This window comes from Oncorhynchus mykiss, chromosome 15 (genome assembly GCF_013265735.2).
Source record: "Oncorhynchus mykiss isolate Arlee chromosome 15, USDA_OmykA_1.1, whole genome shotgun sequence".
Lineage (NCBI taxonomy): Eukaryota > Metazoa > Chordata > Actinopteri > Salmoniformes > Salmonidae > Oncorhynchus > Oncorhynchus mykiss.
The window spans coordinates 21,652,718-21,671,777 of NC_048579.1; the positions used below are offsets into that span (position 1 = coordinate 21,652,718).

The following is a 19,060-nucleotide window of genomic DNA, read 5'->3' on the forward strand; positions in this document are numbered from 1 at the left end:
GTCATTCCTACTCATAGCCCATGTGGGATATAGATCTACTGTTTATCATTCCTACTCATAGCCCATGTGGGATTTAGATCTACTGTTTATCATTCCTACTCATAGCCCATGTGGGATATAGATCTACTGTTTGTCATTCCTACTCATAGCCCATGTGGGATATAGATCTACTGCGTCATTCCTACTCATAGCCCATGTGGGATATAGATCTACTGCGTCATTCCTACTCATAGCCCATGTGGGATATAGATCTACTGCGTCATTCCTACTCATAGCCCATGTGGGATATAGATCTACTGTGTCATTCCTACCCATAGCCCATGTGGGATATAGATCTACTGTTTGTCATTCCTACTCATAGCCCATGTGGGATATAGATCTACTGCGTCATTCCTACTCATAGCCCATGTGGGATATAGATCTACTGTTTGTCATTCCTACTCATAGCCCATGTGGGATTTAGATCTACTGTTTGTCATTCCTACTCATAACCCATGTGGGATATAGATCTACTGTGTGTTATTCCTACTCATAACCCATGTTGGATTTAGATCTACTGTGTGTTATTCCTACTCATAGCCCATGTGGGATTTAGATCTACTGTGTGTTATTCCTACTCATAACCCATGTTGGATTTAGATCTACTGTGTGTTATTCCTACTCATAACCCATGTGGGATATAGATCTACTGTGTGTTATTCCTACTCATAACCCATGTGGGATTTAGATCTACTGTGTGTTATTCCTACTCATAACCCATGTTGGATTTAGATCTACTGTGTGTTATTCCTACTCATAGCCCATGTGGGATATAGATCTACTGTTTGTCATTCCTACTCATAACCCATGTGGGATATAGATCTACTGTGTGTTATTCCTACTCATAACCCATGTGGGATATAGATCTACTGTTTGTCATGTCCTACTCATAACCAATGTGGGATTTAGATCTACTGTGTGTTATTGCTACTCATAGCCCATGTGGGATATAGATCTACTGTTTGTCATTCCTACTCATAACCCATGTTGGATTTAGATCTACTGTGTGTTATTCCTACTCATAACCCATGTGGGATATAGAGCTACTGTGTGTTATTCCTACTCATAACCCATGTGGGATATAGATCTACTGTTTGTCATGTCCTACTCATAACCCATGTGGGATATAGATCTACTGTTTGTCATGTCCTACTCATAACCAATGTGGGATTTATATTGTAATAAGAGACCACCTGTAGAAGCCAATGAAATGAACCAGCCTATTGTAGGAATGATGGTGTCTGTCTGTCACCTCCCCTACCCTGACAGGGCTCCAGACTGCAAGTGTCCATCCCCACCCTGTCGCCCCTGCAGACACGCCCCCCGAACGCAGCCGGTGGATTGGTCCCCGAGCGGTACCTCCTCCTCACGCCCACGTCACACGTCCTGCTGCAGGCGCTCCACTGGGTCCAGCTGCTCCAGCCACAGTCCACTGAGAAAGAGAGACACAGAGAGAGAGAGACAGGTTGACAGTCTCTCTTGATTGTTTGGGTTGCTGCCGTCCAGGGCCGCACTGAGGAACACTGAGTGAACATATTTGCATATTTGATCAGGCTGCATTGGACCACACTCACCAGCGCAGGGTGCTGTTCCACACACCATCTCTCCATTATGGCAGGTGCTAAGGACAAAAGGAAAGGATGCATAGACAGAGTCCTATACTATACTTTTTCATTTTTTCTTTCCTTTTCAATAACATGATGTTTCTATTCTTCGATGGGAGTACCAGTTGTTGCAGTCGTCCAGTTTCACACTAGCTCCTCCTGGGTACATCTCTCCATGGTGGTAGCATGGGCACTGGGTGAGGGGCACACAAGTGCTGTTGAGTAGGTAGAGTCCCAGGGCACAGTAGCATCCGTCGTAACACTCCGTGGCACACTCCACCTGTGTTGTCATGTCCATACACACCCGTGGGCACGCACCACCGTGAGCCTGGCACTGCTCCTTGCTCATGTAGGCCATGCCCTCTGGACACACTCCTATATGCCACACAGATAGTGGGACACACACCAATGCGATGCGATTTAATCTGTCAAATGATTTGACCACTTTAAATCCCACAGATAATATGTAGTAAACTTGGCGTGAATACATGTTACTGTTTACCTGACCAGGTAGAACTAGGTGCACTAGTAGTAAAAGCCTTGTTATGATGAATTCCAGAATGTGTGTATGATTCCAGAATGTGTGTATGATTCCAGTTCGTTACCTGAACAGGGGTGGGAGTTGCAGTCTCGGGTCTGGATGTGAGGCCCTGGGCAGGTGCTGCCCCCGTGCTGTGGAGGAGGAGAACTGCAGAAGCGATCTCTGGTCTGAGCCCCCGAGTCACACTCTGACGAGCACAGGGACCATGGGGACCACTCTGACCAGCCGCCATTCACTGGGGAGGAGGGAGAGACAGCAGGGGGGTGTATCTCAATAGTGTAAAGTTCCATCCTTCCTTTCATCTACACAGATCTGCGACTACAGAATGGGTGAAAGCAACATGGTGGATGAAGGACAGAACATAAGGTGTGTGTATAGAGGATGTACCTGGGCAGTGCACGGTGTTACAGGGCTCCTGATCCTCTGCGTCCCCCTCACAGTTGGTGTGTGTGTTGGTGCGGGTGTAGCTGGGTGTGTTGGTGCGTGTATAGCTGTGTGTGTTGGTGGGTATGTTACAGGTGCGGAACCTCCTTCTCAGCCCCACCTCGTCCACGTGGTGGAAACAGGTCTTGCTGCACTCTGACCAGGCCGTCCACTTCCCCCACACCGCCTCATCCTTACCAGGGGGACAGGGGGTGAAGCACTGACGAGCCTCTGAGGAGTCCCCAGGACAGGGCTCAACTCTCGCCACTCCTGCTGGGCTCACAGGGGACCTGGGGGAGGGGACAGGGAGACGGTGGATAGAGGACAGAAGACAGGTGACAGAGGATAGGGAAAATATTATAGAGCATAGAGGACAGGGGACAGGGGACAGAGGATAGAGGATAAGGGACAGGGGATGGGGACAGAGAATGGGGGATGGGGATAGGGGACAGGGGACAGATGAAAGGGGATAGAGGACAGGGAACAGATGACAGAGGACAGGGGACAGGGGACAGAAAGCCAGAGACACATGATGAGCCACACAATGGTTTATATGTGTCACTGTTGGTGGGATGCTGGTGAGGTGAACCTACCTATAGCGCTGCTCTAGTCCAACCCCACAGGAGCTGTCACATGATGTCCAGGAGGACCAGGCTGACCAATCACAGCTGGCCACACAGCTGGAGTTGTCACATGAGACACGTCCATCTTCACACACACTGGTAGAGAGGGAGAGAAGAAGAGGGAGAACATGTAGCAACATGACATGGCATGAAATGACAATATGACAAAACACAATTATTGTAAAGGAATGATGTGGGATGTAGGCAGGCTTGGTGTGTGTGTGTGTGTGTGTGTGTGTGTGTGTGTGTGTGTGTGTGTGTGTGTGTGTGTGTGTGTGTGCCTCTCACCATGTGCTGCAGTTGTCCTTGCTGATCACTTGTCCAGGCTGCAGTGGCAGTCCCTCCCAGTGGCACCCACACTGACTGGCGTTCACACAGCGGCCATCCTGTAGAAACAAACCAGCCGGACAACGACAACCTGGGTAGCGAGACAGAAGAGAGTTAACTACAGACAGATACACACAGGAATGCGTGCGCACTCGTGCTTCAAGGACCCCATTACATGCAGTGTACACACACACACACACACACACACACACACACACACACACACACACACACACACACACACACACACACACACACACACACACACACACACACTTCATATACACCACTTAATACCTGTGACGCATTGGGAGGTGCAGTTGGGGTAGTGTAGGTGTGAACAGGTGGGGGGACATGGCTCCACTCTACCAGACTGGCAGTCAGCCTCTCTTACCACCACCATGCCTTTAGTACAGCCTAGACAGCAAGCAATTTACATTATTAGAGCTTGACTATTACCAGTAACAGTTTAAAGTTGTGTGTGCCACAGAATTAATATTTTTTTAATAGCATGTTATAAACATACCATAGTCCAAGGCAACATGATCAAACCATAAGACAACATGATCACGTGTACACGCTTAGAAAAAAAGGTGCTATCTAGAACCAGTAAGGGTTATTTGGCTGTCCCCATAGGAGAACCCTTTTGGTTCCAGGTCGAACCCATTTCCCACAGAGTGTTCTACAGTACATGGGACCCAAAAGAGTTCTATCTGGAACCAAAAAGGGTTCTCCTATGGGGACAGTCGAAAACATAACCTATTTATTTGCAGCTCACCTGTCTGTGTGTCTGTGTTGGGGCCACAGGGCTGGCTGTTACAGCTCTGGGTCTGCAGTCTCATCCCCTCACAGTCACGCCCCCTGTTCTTAGGGGGAGGATTGGAACAGGTCCGGTTCCTCCCCCTCAGCCCTCCCCCGCACTGCGTGTCACACAGGGACCAGCCCGTCCACTCTGACCACTGACCGTCCACTGCGAGAGAGAGACGAGAGATGCAGGGATGGGGGAGGTGGGAGAGAAGGAGGAAGCAGAGGAACTTTGAATGAGTAGGGCTTGGTAGAGCACATTAGTGTAAACCAAATGAGAGTGCAACGAGAGACTGGGAAATAATGAGTAGGGAGACAAGAAGAGAGAAAAAGAAAACAACAACTGACACAGATCTTGAGAAGAGGCAGTCGAAATAGAGGAAGGCACAGACGAAAACAGTCAAAATAAGGGAAGGCACAGACGAAAACTGTCAAAATTGAGGAAGGCACAGACGAAAAGTTAAAATAAGGGAGGGCACAGACGAAAACTGTCAAAATTGAGGAAGGCACAGACGAAAACAGTTAAAATAAGGGAAGGCACAGACGAAAACTGTCAAAATTGAGGAAGGCACAGACGAAACAGTTAAAATAAGGGAAGGCACAGACGAAAACTGTCAAAATTGAGGAAGGCGCAGACGAAAACAGTTATAATAGAGGAAGGCACAGATGAAAACAGTTATAATAGAGGAAGGCACAGATGAAAACAGTTATAATAGAGGAAGGCATAGCCGAAAACAGTTATAATAGAGGAAGGCACAGACGAAAACAGTTATAATAGAGGAAGGCACAGATGAAAACAGTCATAATAGAGGAAGGCATAGCCGAAAACAGTTATAATAGAGGAAGGCACAGATGAAAACAGTCATAATAGAGGAAGGCACAGATGAAAACAGTTATAATAGAGGAAGGCACAGATGAAAACAGTCAAAATAGAGGAAGGCACAGATGAAAACAGTTATAATAGAGGAAGGCACAGATGAAAACAGTCATAATAGAGGAGGGCACAGATGAAAACAGTCAAAATTGAGGAAGGCGCAGACGAAAACAGTTAAAATAAGGGGAGGCACAGACGAAAACAGTCAAAAGAGGGTCAGATCTCGGGGTGCCCCCTCACCGAGACACGCCTTAGGGAAGCATGCTCGGCTGTCAAACTGGGCGCCCCCACACGTTCCCCCGGCTAGCGCCTCTCTCAGGACCTCCCTCTGGCGGAACAGGGAACCCAGGCCACATGTCACACTGCACTGGCTCCAGCCCGTCCATGCTGACATGATACAGTTTACTAGGGAACAGACAGACACCATCAATAATCATGTTTAATGATTCCTTAATGAACATTACTGGACAATGATCCTGGACAAGGACAGATAATATTACCTTGTCCTTTATGGATGCAATGCAGCAGATTTTTTGTAAGGACTCCACGTACTTTACATGGTAGTGTATGCAATGCAATCTACTGTAAATCATACTGAAATGTAAATCAGCCCCCCAGTTTTGACCCTCCTGGCTTGCCGTACCACAGTCTCGCTCGTCTGATCCGTCAGCACAGTCCCTGTGCAGGTCACACTTCTTGTCAAGGTGCACACACTCCCCGCTGCCACAGGAGAACTGCTTGGGGGAGCATGGGCTGGGCACTAGGGGGCGCCGTGTCATTACTATTGGCCTTGGTGTAGTACCTGAGGAAGAGCAGGAATATGAGCGGGACTATTACAGCAAGCAATAGGTGATACAACACCCACCTACAGTATGTCTGTCACTATAGGCAAGGTAATGGTAATAGTTAATACTGTGGCATTTTCAGGTCAACTCATGTAATCTGTCAGTGATGATTATGAAGAAGATGATGATGGTGATGATGATGGTGATAATGATGAGGAGGAGGAGGAGAAGGAGGAAGAGGAGGAGAGGAGAAGGGGGAGAAATTGAACCAGACTCTGGTGACATGTACTGTACCACAATGGTCTTCGTCAGAGCCATCCAGACAGTCCTGGTGACCATCACACACCACCGCAGCATCCACACAGCCAAACAGCCTGCAGGAGAACTGGCCCTCCACACACAGGACTCTGGGTAGGCCTCCGTCATGGGCGGTCGTGGTAACCCAGAGAGCTGGAGATTAACAAACCAACGAGCACCTTAACATGTAGCTAGATGGCTAGTTAGCGTCGTACAGTGATATCTCCTTTATCAGGACTGAAGAACCTGTGCTCCGGACTCATAAATACCTGGGCTTTTATGGGTCAACTGAGAACGCTGGTTCAAATAGCAGATCATCCATGTCAGAGAACATGTCAAGGACCCCATTACATGTAGTGTACACACACACACACACACACACACACACACACACACACACACACAAACACACAAACACACACACACTCTTTGATAACAAGATAAAAGACAGGCCACTCGTAACAGTGTTCTTTAAGAATCTCACCTGTTGTAGACTGCAGTCCAGGTATTCCGGGGTGGAGGGTGCTGGTCCCAATCCCTGGGTACCCTGTGGACCTGGATGTCCACTGACCTGGCCTGGGGGTGGTGAACCCATGAACCCCTGGGTACCCTGTTCCCCCAGAGCTGTCAGGACTGAGACCCGGGGTACCCGTGGTGGCAATGCCAGGGCGGCCATCCTGGGGCTCCTTGGTGTGTACCCCGGGTTGACCCCTGGTGGGCACTGTGCCTGAAGTGTCGAGAGAGTGGTTCATTCATGCATTTGACTTCATATCAGTTCCAGATATACTTGAGAAATTGAAGTGGTGGTGTAATCAGTTGAAAGATTGCAACAGTACAGATATGAGTGCCAATGTTGCAATGTTTACATTGCAATGTTTACATTGGAAAATCAGTAACACGTGTATATTGCATGGTTCCGTATTCAAAACACATGGATGACCCCCTACTCACCACAGTTGATCTCGTCAGAGTGGTCTTCGCAGTCCAGTTGGCCGTCACACAGCGCAGACACAGGAACACACTCCCCACTGTGGCAGGCAAACTGGCCAGGGTAGCAGCGCTTCACTGTCACCACACCACCACCACGGGGAGTCGTGGCGCTGCTAGGGGTCACCAATTCCTCTGTCATATAGGGTGAATTCTTACGTTAGACTGACAGATGGCGATGGAGAAAATAATACTCACGTGTGATAAGTGCGATGTACTCTATAATGGACAGAGCATCTAGTTTGAGCTCAACAGGCAAGTTTTAAAGCACCGACTGATCTCAGAGCTCTTACCCCCTTTGCAGCCTAGGATCTCTGCACGGAGATAGAAAGTGTGTCGGAACTCTACTGGGATGATGCGGAGGTAGCGAGCTCGGACCAGCCTCCCAAGCCAACGCGTCACCGGGGTCCTGCCCACCATCCGCACCTCAAACACCTTGTACACAGACAAGGAGAAGGTGTTGGGCAAAAGGTTTTGCTTTTAAACCAATTGGTTCAAGTAAATTATACAAGCTTCACCTTGGAGTTCTCTCCTGACTTTCAGGTCATTATTGTAAAAGAGAATGTGTTCTCAATGACTTAACTGGTTAAATAAAGGCAAATAAATAAAAATATGTTATTTTCATCAAACACACACACAGTATTGTACAGCTAAATTTGTGGGGACACACAATTCAGTCCCATTCAAAATCTTATTTTCCCTAACCCATAACCCTAGCCCTAAACCCGTACTCTTACCCTTACCCTAACCGTAACCGTAACCATAACCTTAACCTTAACCCTAACCCAAAAACCTAACCTTAACTCTAACCCCAAACCTAACCCTAGCCCTAAACCCGTACTATTACCCTTACCCTAACCCTAACCGTAACCATAACCTTAACCCAAAAACCTAACCTTACAGTGCCTTGCGAAAGAATTCGGCCCCCTTGAACTTTGCGACCTTTTGCCACATTTCAGGCTTCAAACATAAAGATATAAAACTGTATTTTTTTGTGAAAAATCAACAACAAGTGGGACACAATCATGAAGTGGAATGACATTTATTGGATATTTCAAACTTTTTTAACAAATCAAAAACTGAAAAATTGGGCGTGCAAAATTATTCAGCCCCTTTACTTTCAGTGCAGCAAACTCTCTCCAGAAGTTCAGTGAGGATCTCTGAATGATCCAATGTTGACCTAAATGACTAATGATGATAAATACAATCCACCTGTGTGTAATCAAGTCTCCGTATAAATGCACCTGCACTGTGATAGTCTCAGAGGTCCGTTAAAAGCGCAGAGAGCATCATGAAGAACAAGGAACACACCAGGCAGGTCCGAGATACTGTTGTGAAGAAGTTTAAAGCCGGATTTGGATACAAAAAGATTTCCCAAGCTTTAAACATCCCAAGGAGCACTGTGCAAGCGATAATATTGAAATGGAAGGAGTATCAGACCACTGCAAATCTACCAAGACCTGGCCGTCCCTCTAAACTTTCAGCTCATACAAGGAGAAGACTGATCAGAGATGCAGCCAAGAGGCCCATGATCACTCTGGATGAACTGCAGAGATCTACAGCTGAGGTGGGAGACTCTGTCAATAGGACAACAATCAGTCGTATATTGCACAAATCTGGCCTTTATGGAAGAGTGGCAAGAAGAAAGCCATTTCTTAAAGATATCCATAAAAAGTGTCGTTTAAAGTTTGCCACAAGCCACCTGGGAGACACACCAAACATGTGGAAGAAGGTGCTCTGGTCAGATGAAACCAAAATTGAACTTTTTGGCAACAATGCAAAACGTTATGTTTGGCGTAAAAGCAACACAGCTGAACACACCATCCCCACTGTCAAACATGGTGGTGGCAGCATCATGGTTTGGGCCTGCTTTTCTTCAGCAGAGACAGGGAAGATGGTTAAAATTGATGGGAAGATGGATGGAGCCAAATACAGGACCATTCTGGAAGAAAACCTGATGGAGTCTGCAAAAGACCTGAGACTGGGACGGAGATTTGTCTTCCAACAAGACAATGATCCAAAACATAAAGCAAAATCTACAATGGAATGGTTCAAAAATAAACATATCCAGATGTTAGAATGGCCAAGTCAAAGTCCAGACCTGAATCCAATCGAGAATCTGTGGAAAGAACTGAAAACTGCTGTTCACAAATGCTCTCCATCCAACCTCACTGAGCTCGAGCTGTTTTACAAGGAGGAATGGGAAAAAATGTCAGTCTCTCGATGTGCAAAACTGATAGAGACATACCCCAAGCGACCTACAGCTGTAATCGCAGCAAAAGGTGGCGCTACAAAGTATTAACATAAGGGGGCTGAATAATTTTGCACGCCCAATTTTTCAGTTTTTGATTTGTTAAAAAAGTTTGAAATATCCAATAAATGTCGTTCCACTTCATGATTGTGTCCCACTTGTTGTTGATTCTTCACAAAAAAATACAGTTTTATATCTTTATGTTTGAAGCCTGAAATGTGGCAAAAGGTTGCAAAGTTTAAGGGGGCCGAATACTTTCGCAAGGCACTGTAACTCTAACCCCAAACCTAACCCTAAACGTAATTCAAACCCTAACACTAATTCTAACCTTAAGAAATAGCGTTTGACCTTGTGGGGACTAACAAAATGTCCCCGTTTGTTTCTTTATTATCCTTGTGGGGACTTCTGGTCTTTTATACATACATACATACATACATATACATACATATACACACATATACACACATATACACACACACATATACACACACACACACACACACACACACACACACACACACACACACACACACACACACACACACACATCTGTGTTTCTCTATCTTTCTGTCTCCACATTCCAGTCCACTTGATGGACAATGACCCCCCTCCCGTGAACTAATAGCTACTTTTTTGAGGAAAAGTGTGCTAGCTATCTTGAGATGAATGCACTAACTGTAAGTCACTCTGGATGAGAGCATCTGGTAAAATGTGGCGGTACTGTACATTAGCTGGAATGCCAACCGCCACAGAACAACCAAAGACGAATCCAGAAACGAAACTGTCCTGAATGAGGAAATCCAGAACAACAGCAGCAATTCTCCCTGGATCCCTCATTTGGTGTGGAAAATAAACTTTCAGTGTTGTTGAATAATATACGTGTTATAAATGGAAAGTCTGAAGAGGATAACAGAAGAGTGTATGGTAGGGGAGACTTTCTAAGTAACGCTGTTGACTTCACTCTTCATTCTAAGTGAAGTAAATATATCTGGCTATTCCAGAGGAGACAAAATGGCCTCTAGATCGTCTCTCCCAGAGGAGGATCTCTCCTGTCCTGTGTGCTGTGACATCTTCTCTGTAGTAGTGGAAAAGCATAGTCAGAGCTGATACCACCTCTGTCTGTAACAGTGGAACAGTAAACTGATACTACAGTACAGTTGGAGCTAATATCACACGTATAATTTGTAAAAAAGATTATGATCATAAATTTGACCTATTGTAAATATATACATTTCTCATCATAACAAGATCACATAGGTTACAATACAAAAGCACTGATTTTATACCATTTTCTGTTTTTCCCATCTTACTGAAGCTCATTGATTTTGAAGAAGAAAAACATAATTGTACTGCTCTGTCATTCCAGAGGTTTGTACCTACCTGAGATGTAAAAAGTACTTTACAAATAAAGTGTATTATGGTCATAATCATTACTACCTTGGCAGGACTGCCCCTCTCTCCAGTCTCGGTGTAGTCAGTGAAGTGGCTCTGGACCAGGGCGAAGGCCAGGCGGTACTTGGAAAGGTAGCCCCACATCCTCTCAGTGCCCTGGGTCACCACGCCAGACACCCAGGTGGGCTCTAGGAGGTCCACCTGGAGGTAGGGCTGAAGGTCGCCTGGCAGGGGGCTCCATCCAGGCTCCATGATCAGACTGACATGAGACAAATGAATGAGACAATAGGTCAATATGTAATTAAGAAGTCAATAACCTACATGATCAGACTATGAGATGATGAGACCAACGTAAGACGTGATAATGAGAATATTTGTCGATAACAAAATATTTGAAGAACAAGAAAATATGTCATTGTTGATACATTATCGGTTTTGAGAGCTCACACGTTAGGCACAATGTTGAGGCGCCCGGCATCCGCAGGGTTGTTCTCACGGTGGGTGGATGAAGTCAGCTGACCATAGCGAATCTTCCCGTCCTCCAATCCCAGTGCAGAGGAACAGATGCCTGCATGCATTCCAATTCACATACTTCAGTACCTCAAGCCACAATCTATCATTTTCATTTCTAGTCAAAAATGTATCCCTTTAAATTACAATTTAATATAAGCTAAATTCAAAAATGGCACTATTCTGAACAACTTCATGCATCCATGTCCAACTGACCTCTATACCCAGGGCCACCTGCCTGTGGGGTTTAGAAAAAACAAAAGGTTATTGTAACTTGAAAAACAGAAGACACACAACCTCAGAAAACATGAATACACAGGAGTTATCAGGAATGCCTTGACCTACTGTTGGTGTAGGAGTAGTCTTATGCAGAGTGACAGCGGCCATACTAGGGGTCCTTAGAGGAGCTGGTGTGGGACTGTTAGGCCTCTCTGCCTGGGTGGTTTGATCGTGAGGGTAGCATCCTATCTCGTCCTCTCCATTGGGACAGTGTGGGATTCCGTCACAGCGCAGGGCTGCATCAATACAGCCCCCAGGTGGTGGACAGGAGTACTGACCTCTGGGACAGCCCCGTGGGCTTGTAGGTGTAGGGGAGGGCTGAGTACCTGTAAAAAAGTTCAATGCATGAAAGCAATGGATTTGGTTATGCTTCTCAGCATACTGTGCCTTTCTTCATGTACAATGTCTGTGTCACGACTTCCACCGAAGGTGGCTCCCCTGCCTGTTCGGGCGGCGCTCGGCGGTCGTCGTCGCCGGTCTACTAGCTGCCACCGATCCCCTTTTCCATTTCTGTTTGTTTTGTCTTATTGGTTGCACCTGTCTCTTATTTTGTTTTTTGATTCAGTACTATTTAAGCCTGTAAGGCCCGTCTGTTTTTGTGCGGGCTTGTTTTCTGCTAGTCAGGTTGTGCGTGTAGTGTTCCTGTCCGTTTGTGCCCTGTGTTGGATTGGACATTTTGTGATAATTTTCGCCTGTTGTTTTGGGCGTTAGCATTTGGAAACCAAAATAAAGTCTGGTTTTCCTAGTATCGTCTGCTCTCTGCGTTTGACTCCGCACCCACCACTCCAGGCGTTGTGACAGTGTGTCTAACTATCTGATAACTATGATCAATGCGTGTCATTACTATCACCATATCACTACTATCACTATGACACAACTATCACAATATCACTACTATCACCATTTCACTACTAACCCCCATATCACTACTATCACCATATCACTACTATCCCCATATCACTACTATCACCATATCACTACTATCACCATTTCACTACTATCCCCATATCACTACTATCACCATATCACTACTATCACTGTCACTACTATCACAATAGCACTACTATCACCATATCACTACTATCACTGTCACTACTATCACCATATCACTACTATCACCATTTCGCTACTATCCCCATATCACTACTATCACAATATCACTACTAACACCATTTCACTACTATCACCATATCACTACTATCACTATGTCACTACTATCACCATTTCACTACTATCCCCATATCACTACTATCACCATATCACTACTATCCCCATATCACTACTATCACCATATCACTACTATCACCATTTCACTACTATCCCCATATCACTACTATCACCATATCACTACTATCACTGTCACTACTATCACCATATCACTACTATCACCATTTCGCTACTATCCCCATATCACTACTATCCCCATATCACTACTATCACAATATCACTACTAACACCATTTCACTACTATCACCATATCACTACTATCACCATTTCACTACTATCACCATTTCACTACTATCCCCATATCACTACTATCCCCATATCACTACTATCGCAATAGCCCTACTAACACCATTTCACTACTATCACCATATCACTACTATCACTATGTCACTACTATCGCCATTTCACTACTATCCCCATATCACTACTATCACTATGTCACTACTATCACCATATCACTACTATTATTATGTCAGTACTATCACCATATCACTACGATCACCATTTCACTACTATCCCCATATCACTTCTATCACCATGTCACTACGATCACCATTTCACTACTATCACCATATCACTACTATCACTATGTCACTACTATCACCATATCACTACTATCACCATTTCACTACTATCCCCATATCACTACGGTCACCATTTCACTACGATCACCATTTCACTACTATCACCATTTCACTACTATCCCCATATCACTACTCTCGCCATATCACTACTATCGCCATATCACTACTATGAATCAATGAGAGAGATCATCTAGCCAAGTCATGCTGGGTAAATATGGGAACTGACCACAGCGCAGCTCGTCAGATCCGTCCCCACAGTCATTGACCCCATCACATACAACCCCCTTGGGCCCCGTGGGGACACAGCGCCCGTTACCACACTGGAACTCTCTATCTCTGCAGGGCCGGGCCAGGGTGACCGGAGAGAGAGGAGAGAGAGGAGAGGGGGTGGATAGCCTGCGGGAACCTATGGAGAGGAGGAGACTGTTATTGTTTTTAAACCATTTGTACTTACATTGAGTCTACAGCATTTATTCTTATTGTTTTGCTGCTGTATGGTAGATTATAATTTGTTTATCAAATATAGAACATGTAGCAACTTTTCAAACCAATGCATATACACAACTGTAAATACTTTGTCCAACACACACCATTTTCACAGCCCATGAGTTCCAAGCGGAGGTAGATGCCGTTCTGGAAGTCGTGAGGCAATACACGCACAAACTGAGCCAACACCATCCTGTCCAGCCTGGTGTAGGACACACTCCGGTCGTCACGGTTACCCAAGAACACCTGGGGCATCAACATTGAAGTTGATTGGATTTTTTGTGTGCCTTTATTTAACCAGGAAAGTAATTGAACACACATTCTCTTTTACAATAACGACCTAAATTGGATGATTGGAAAGAAAATGGATTGCAGTGAAATTCAACAGCAAATTAGAGTTTTTCTATATTCCAATATGTACACTAGCATACTTCCTAAAATTAAGTGGGCATGCTAGAATAGAATTTGGAAAGTAGGTGGTGCTAGGGTTGATGGGTAGTGGGCACCTTGGCTCTGGGGCGGGCATCAGCAATCAGCTGCTGGTAGGTGTACCACTGTCTGCCATCGTTACTGAACTGCAGGTAGAAACTGGACACGTAGGTGTCAAACACACCTCCCCCTTGAGTCAGCACACCTGATGGACACAGAGAGGGAGAGATAGAGAGGGTGAGATAGAGAGGGAGAGATAGAGAGGGAGAGAGAGAGAGAGAGAGATAGAGAGAGAGAGATAGAGAGGGAGAGATAGAGAGGGAGAGATAAAGAGGGAGGGATAGAGAGGGAGAGATAGAGAGGGAGAGGTAGAGAGGGGGATAGAGAGGGAGAGATAGAGAGGGAGGGATAGAGAGGGAGAGATAGAGAGGGAGGGATAGAGAGGGAGAGATAGAGAGGGAGGGATAGAGAGGGAGAGATAGAGAGGGAGAGATAGAGAGGGAGAGATAGAGAGGGAGAGATAGAGAGGGAGGGATAGAGAGGGAGAGATAGAGAGGGAGGGATAGAGAGGGAGAGATACAGGTGAGAGATAGAGAGGGATAGAGAGGGATAGGGATCGAGAGGGAGAGATAGAGAGGGAGGGATAGAGAGGGAGAGATAGAGAGGGAGGGATAGAGAGGGAGAGATAGAGAGGGAGAGATAGAGAGGGAGGGATAGAGAGGGAGGGATAGAGAGGGAGAGATAGAGAGGGAGAGATAGAGAGGGAGAGAGAGGGAGGGATAGAGAGGGAGGGATAGAGAGGGAAAGATAGAGAGGGAGAGATAGAGAGGGAGAGATACAGGTGAGAGATAGAGAGGGAGAGATAGAGAGGGAGAGATAGAGAGGGAGAGATAGAGAGGGAGAGATACAGGTGAGAGATAGAGAGGGAGAGATAGAGAGGGAGAGATAGAGAGGGAGAGATAGAGAGGGAGAGATAGAGAGAAATAGTGAGGATGTAGAGAAAGAGAAAAGAAGCAAAAAGAGTGAGATGTTAGAAGAGAAAACATTGATAGCGTTTTTATATCATGAATTAACTAGCACCCATATAAAACTAACTTGTGCATGTACACAGCCACGCATACTATCCTCCATATACTTTGGCTGCAAGCAATATGACCCCCTGATTTGATTTGTTTTGTTTTGATTTGGTTTAAGTGGTTCATTACCAGTGATGTTGTGGGGTCTTAGCAGGTCCAGCTGGAGATATGGGGCTTGCACAGCTCCACTGTGGCCCTCGGGGGCCCCTGTAGGAAGGTTCCTGTACTGCTCTGTGTCAGGGCTCCAGCCCTGCAGGTCCTTATGGGGGTCCCGTGCGTACAGACGCCCTGCCCGTGGAGGGTGACCCCACTGGTGTGAGGAGGCACTGAAGCTGGAGTCAGGGAGAGATTGGACCCCCAGGGGTGACCAGCACTCCTCTATACAAGCACAAACACAGCATACTTACAAATATATTTGTTAAACTACAAATACCACCGATCAACAGATTAAATCTTGCATTACATTTTGGTTGATCTCCAACAATATTCATCAGTGGTCTTTACATCAGATTATTCATAAATTATTCATAAATTAGATGCAATGACAAAAAGCTCAAGGTAAAATGTGGGACAAGGCATTTGATTATTGTTAAATCAATGAGTGTTTTCATTGTATCAGTCCCTAGTCAAATAAATGGTTAAATAGATCAACGATACTGACCTCCAGGTGGAAGGGGATACGTGGGGACCAAGGGTATACTGTCATCTGTTGGGGTGGAGGGTTGGACACTGACTGACACAGTAGCAGGTGTCGTGGCCACTGAAATGGTGCCATGGTCACCTGACAATAGGGAGAACTTCAGCACTGAAAAATCCCATTCCCACTGACATTCTGTCACCACCTAATATCCTCTGTCTAGGTTAACTGTGTTTGGTTAGCCAGATATAACCCCTACCTCAGGTTTCCATTTCAAATACAGATTTCAACAGCTATCATATCAGCTAGCATTTTAGTCAAAAATATTTTTTTCCAGCTTGATATCGAGCGTTGGAATCATTGACAAAAGGGGAACATATGGTTAGTAATGTATTAGATACTAGTTACCTTCACAATAACAACACTTGTCACCTTCCCCTGGAACCAGACTCTGACCCTGCAAGACAAAATACATTATTCGATTGTTGCTATGACACAGGGCCGTGAAAGGAAACTAGTGAGTCGTGTGTCAACAGAACTATAGAGACTTTTTTTGAGGTGGCTGAGGGAACACACATGCTAGAACATTTACTTTAGATAAGAACCCTCTTGTCACACAGTGGTATAAAAACACATTTTTAACATGATGTATTCTGACATGTGTGCACGCGAACACACACGCAAGCGCACACAGATGCACATACAAACACACACACGAGCAGAGTTACTGTAAACCTCAGTGTTCCTGACCTGGGGGCAGCCAGTGGCAGCATGTTGGCAGTAGGGGGCACACTGCACTGTGAGGTTGGGCAGACAGTGGCACAGCTGGCACTGGCCCGCCTTCCATCGGTCCCCAACTGCATGGGACTGGCCATGGAACTCACACTCCTCACAGGGCTCTGTCTGACAGCTGGGGACAGACACACACACGCACACATGCAAGCACACACATACACAAACACATACACTGGGTCATTTTACCATCTCTCTGCCAGGCTCCAGAGTACAGGATGTACCATACATTTATGGGTGTAAAGCAATTCCACTCTTTAACCATTTCTAAGTATCACTTTTACTTGCAATGTTATTGAAATGGCTGTAAGTTGACAGGAAAGGCAATGTATTAAACAAACATTCATACGTAATGTATTGTATTTAGATGTATTTGTCATCATGTATAAACATGATGAATGTGATTGAATGTGTACGGTGTCTTTTACCGGCGAGCTTTCCTGTAGATGCCTCTGCACTTTCTCCCATTACCATGGTTACTAGGGTTGTTGGGACTGCGGAAGGACCACTGGACACTCTGGACCCCACACGGTCCTAAACACTCCCCCCAAGCTGACCACGTCGACCAACCACAGTGGACTGACACACACACACACACACACACACACACACACACACACACACACTACGTTACATTGTAGTAATTTAGCAGACTCTCCTATCCAGAGCAATGAGGGTTTCGGCCCAACACAACCGCTAGGCTCTCTGCCGCCCACACAGACAGTCAGCAATACAGCAGTGTAGTACAAACAACACATCTTTTCCAAGTACACTCTGTATTACTTTCATAAGCCTTTACAGGTGTTAAAGGAATTAAACAATTCCTATATGTGTTCATTAACCAATTCAATTTAAATCACTCTGTCTGTTTCTAAGAATTTGTAAGATCCTTATTTGCATAAAATGGACAGAGACCAGTCTACCAAGATTAGCCAATAGAATTTATTCTCGAGAGCGCTGATCATAATATCATGTACATTGGTTTATATACATCACATTTCGTCATAGCGTCTTGAAGGCTCCTCCTACTCTCCGACAAGGACAAAGCTACTTCTAAAGTCCATTCCACCTCACTAGCGCACATACATGACACACTATATCTGGATTAACTCCTGAAGTCTCACCACAGTTTATTACCACTTAGCAGACAGTTCCAGTCCCCCCCAGATACGGACAACCTGGAGGGGCTCTCGCTGTCTTATTTTATCTCCACAGAGTTATAGCCGGGTCGGTTCAAACATAGGTTAATGTTCCTCTTTGCTTACTTTAGACACACACACATACATTCCTCTCTTCCCCCCCTCCAACCTAGTTGGAGCTGTGTGTATTATTTTTAATTGACTCCTTGTTCATGCTACATAACCTCTAATCCCTAATGGTTAAGTTTCTGAGTAGAATTATTTAATCATTCATCTTAAACCTTGATAAAATATCTTAACAACAGAATATTGAATGGACAGTAAAACATGTTAACATGAACTTGAACAGAGGTGAAGCCTGGGTCCTGTTTAAGAGACAGGAAATGAGAAAAGATGTAGGGACTAAAAGTGCTTTTAAAATAGGAAGTAGTACCATCTCTCCATATAAGTACACTACTTTCCATAATCACATTGTTTTATTCTCCCATTTCTTCCAACTGAACACAACCTAACAGGATGGTATACTGTGTCGTGTTGTGTAGACTAACCTGTACATTCGGTGTTCGGCTGGCAGTGTTGAGGTCTGCCTCTCTCACACGTACAGATCTCACAGTCCTTCTTGACATGCTGTCCAGGCCAGTACCGCACCCCGGCCACCTCACACACACACTCCTCCGGCAACACACACTGCTGGGCATGGTTCATCACCCGACCCTCTGGACACCAGCAACCTGCAGGAGAGAGGAAGGGAGAGAGGCAGGAGGAGAGAGAGGGGGAGAGGAGGAGGAGGGAGAGGGGGAGAGAGTAAAGTGAAGAATAGTGAAGGCTAGGGCTTGGAAATACAACTCTCCAGCATGAACAAGTGTGTGGCTAAACTCAGTGCTTTATACACACTGTAGGTCAGCAAACTATTCTCTATGTCGGTCAGCGTTCTGTTCTCTTGGGATCTGCAGC

The 19,060-nt window shown here is 45.5% G+C and overlaps 1 protein-coding gene across 1 annotated transcript in view; it reads right to left on the minus strand.

The window, feature by feature from the left end:
* Positions 1–19,060, minus strand: part of scospondin (subcommissural organ spondin) — a 62,946-nt gene that overhangs the window by 35,299 nt on the left and 8,587 nt on the right. The window contains exons 10-37 of the mRNA XM_036945611.1: positions 18,655–18,837; positions 17,396–17,546; positions 16,926–17,085; positions 16,584–16,632; positions 16,200–16,319; positions 15,668–15,916; positions 14,540–14,667; positions 14,138–14,279; positions 13,774–13,953; positions 11,803–12,062; positions 11,674–11,695; positions 11,395–11,515; positions 10,993–11,206; positions 7,598–7,739; positions 7,269–7,439; positions 6,802–7,044; positions 6,315–6,470; positions 5,879–6,037; positions 5,476–5,640; positions 4,336–4,527; positions 3,855–3,974; positions 3,519–3,648; positions 3,201–3,326; positions 2,572–2,897; positions 2,249–2,419; positions 1,766–2,018; positions 1,614–1,660; positions 1,301–1,471 (exon numbers count right to left, since the gene is read on the minus strand). Of these exons, the coding sequence (XP_036801506.1) occupies positions 1,301–1,471; positions 1,614–1,660; positions 1,766–2,018; positions 2,249–2,419; positions 2,572–2,897; positions 3,201–3,326; positions 3,519–3,648; positions 3,855–3,974; positions 4,336–4,527; positions 5,476–5,640; positions 5,879–6,037; positions 6,315–6,470; positions 6,802–7,044; positions 7,269–7,439; positions 7,598–7,739; positions 10,993–11,206; positions 11,395–11,515; positions 11,674–11,695; positions 11,803–12,062; positions 13,774–13,953; positions 14,138–14,279; positions 14,540–14,667; positions 15,668–15,916; positions 16,200–16,319; positions 16,584–16,632; positions 16,926–17,085; positions 17,396–17,546; positions 18,655–18,837 (4,551 nt within the window). The remainder of the gene's footprint in view (positions 1–1,300; positions 1,472–1,613; positions 1,661–1,765; positions 2,019–2,248; positions 2,420–2,571; positions 2,898–3,200; positions 3,327–3,518; positions 3,649–3,854; positions 3,975–4,335; positions 4,528–5,475; positions 5,641–5,878; positions 6,038–6,314; positions 6,471–6,801; positions 7,045–7,268; positions 7,440–7,597; positions 7,740–10,992; positions 11,207–11,394; positions 11,516–11,673; positions 11,696–11,802; positions 12,063–13,773; positions 13,954–14,137; positions 14,280–14,539; positions 14,668–15,667; positions 15,917–16,199; positions 16,320–16,583; positions 16,633–16,925; positions 17,086–17,395; positions 17,547–18,654; positions 18,838–19,060) is intronic.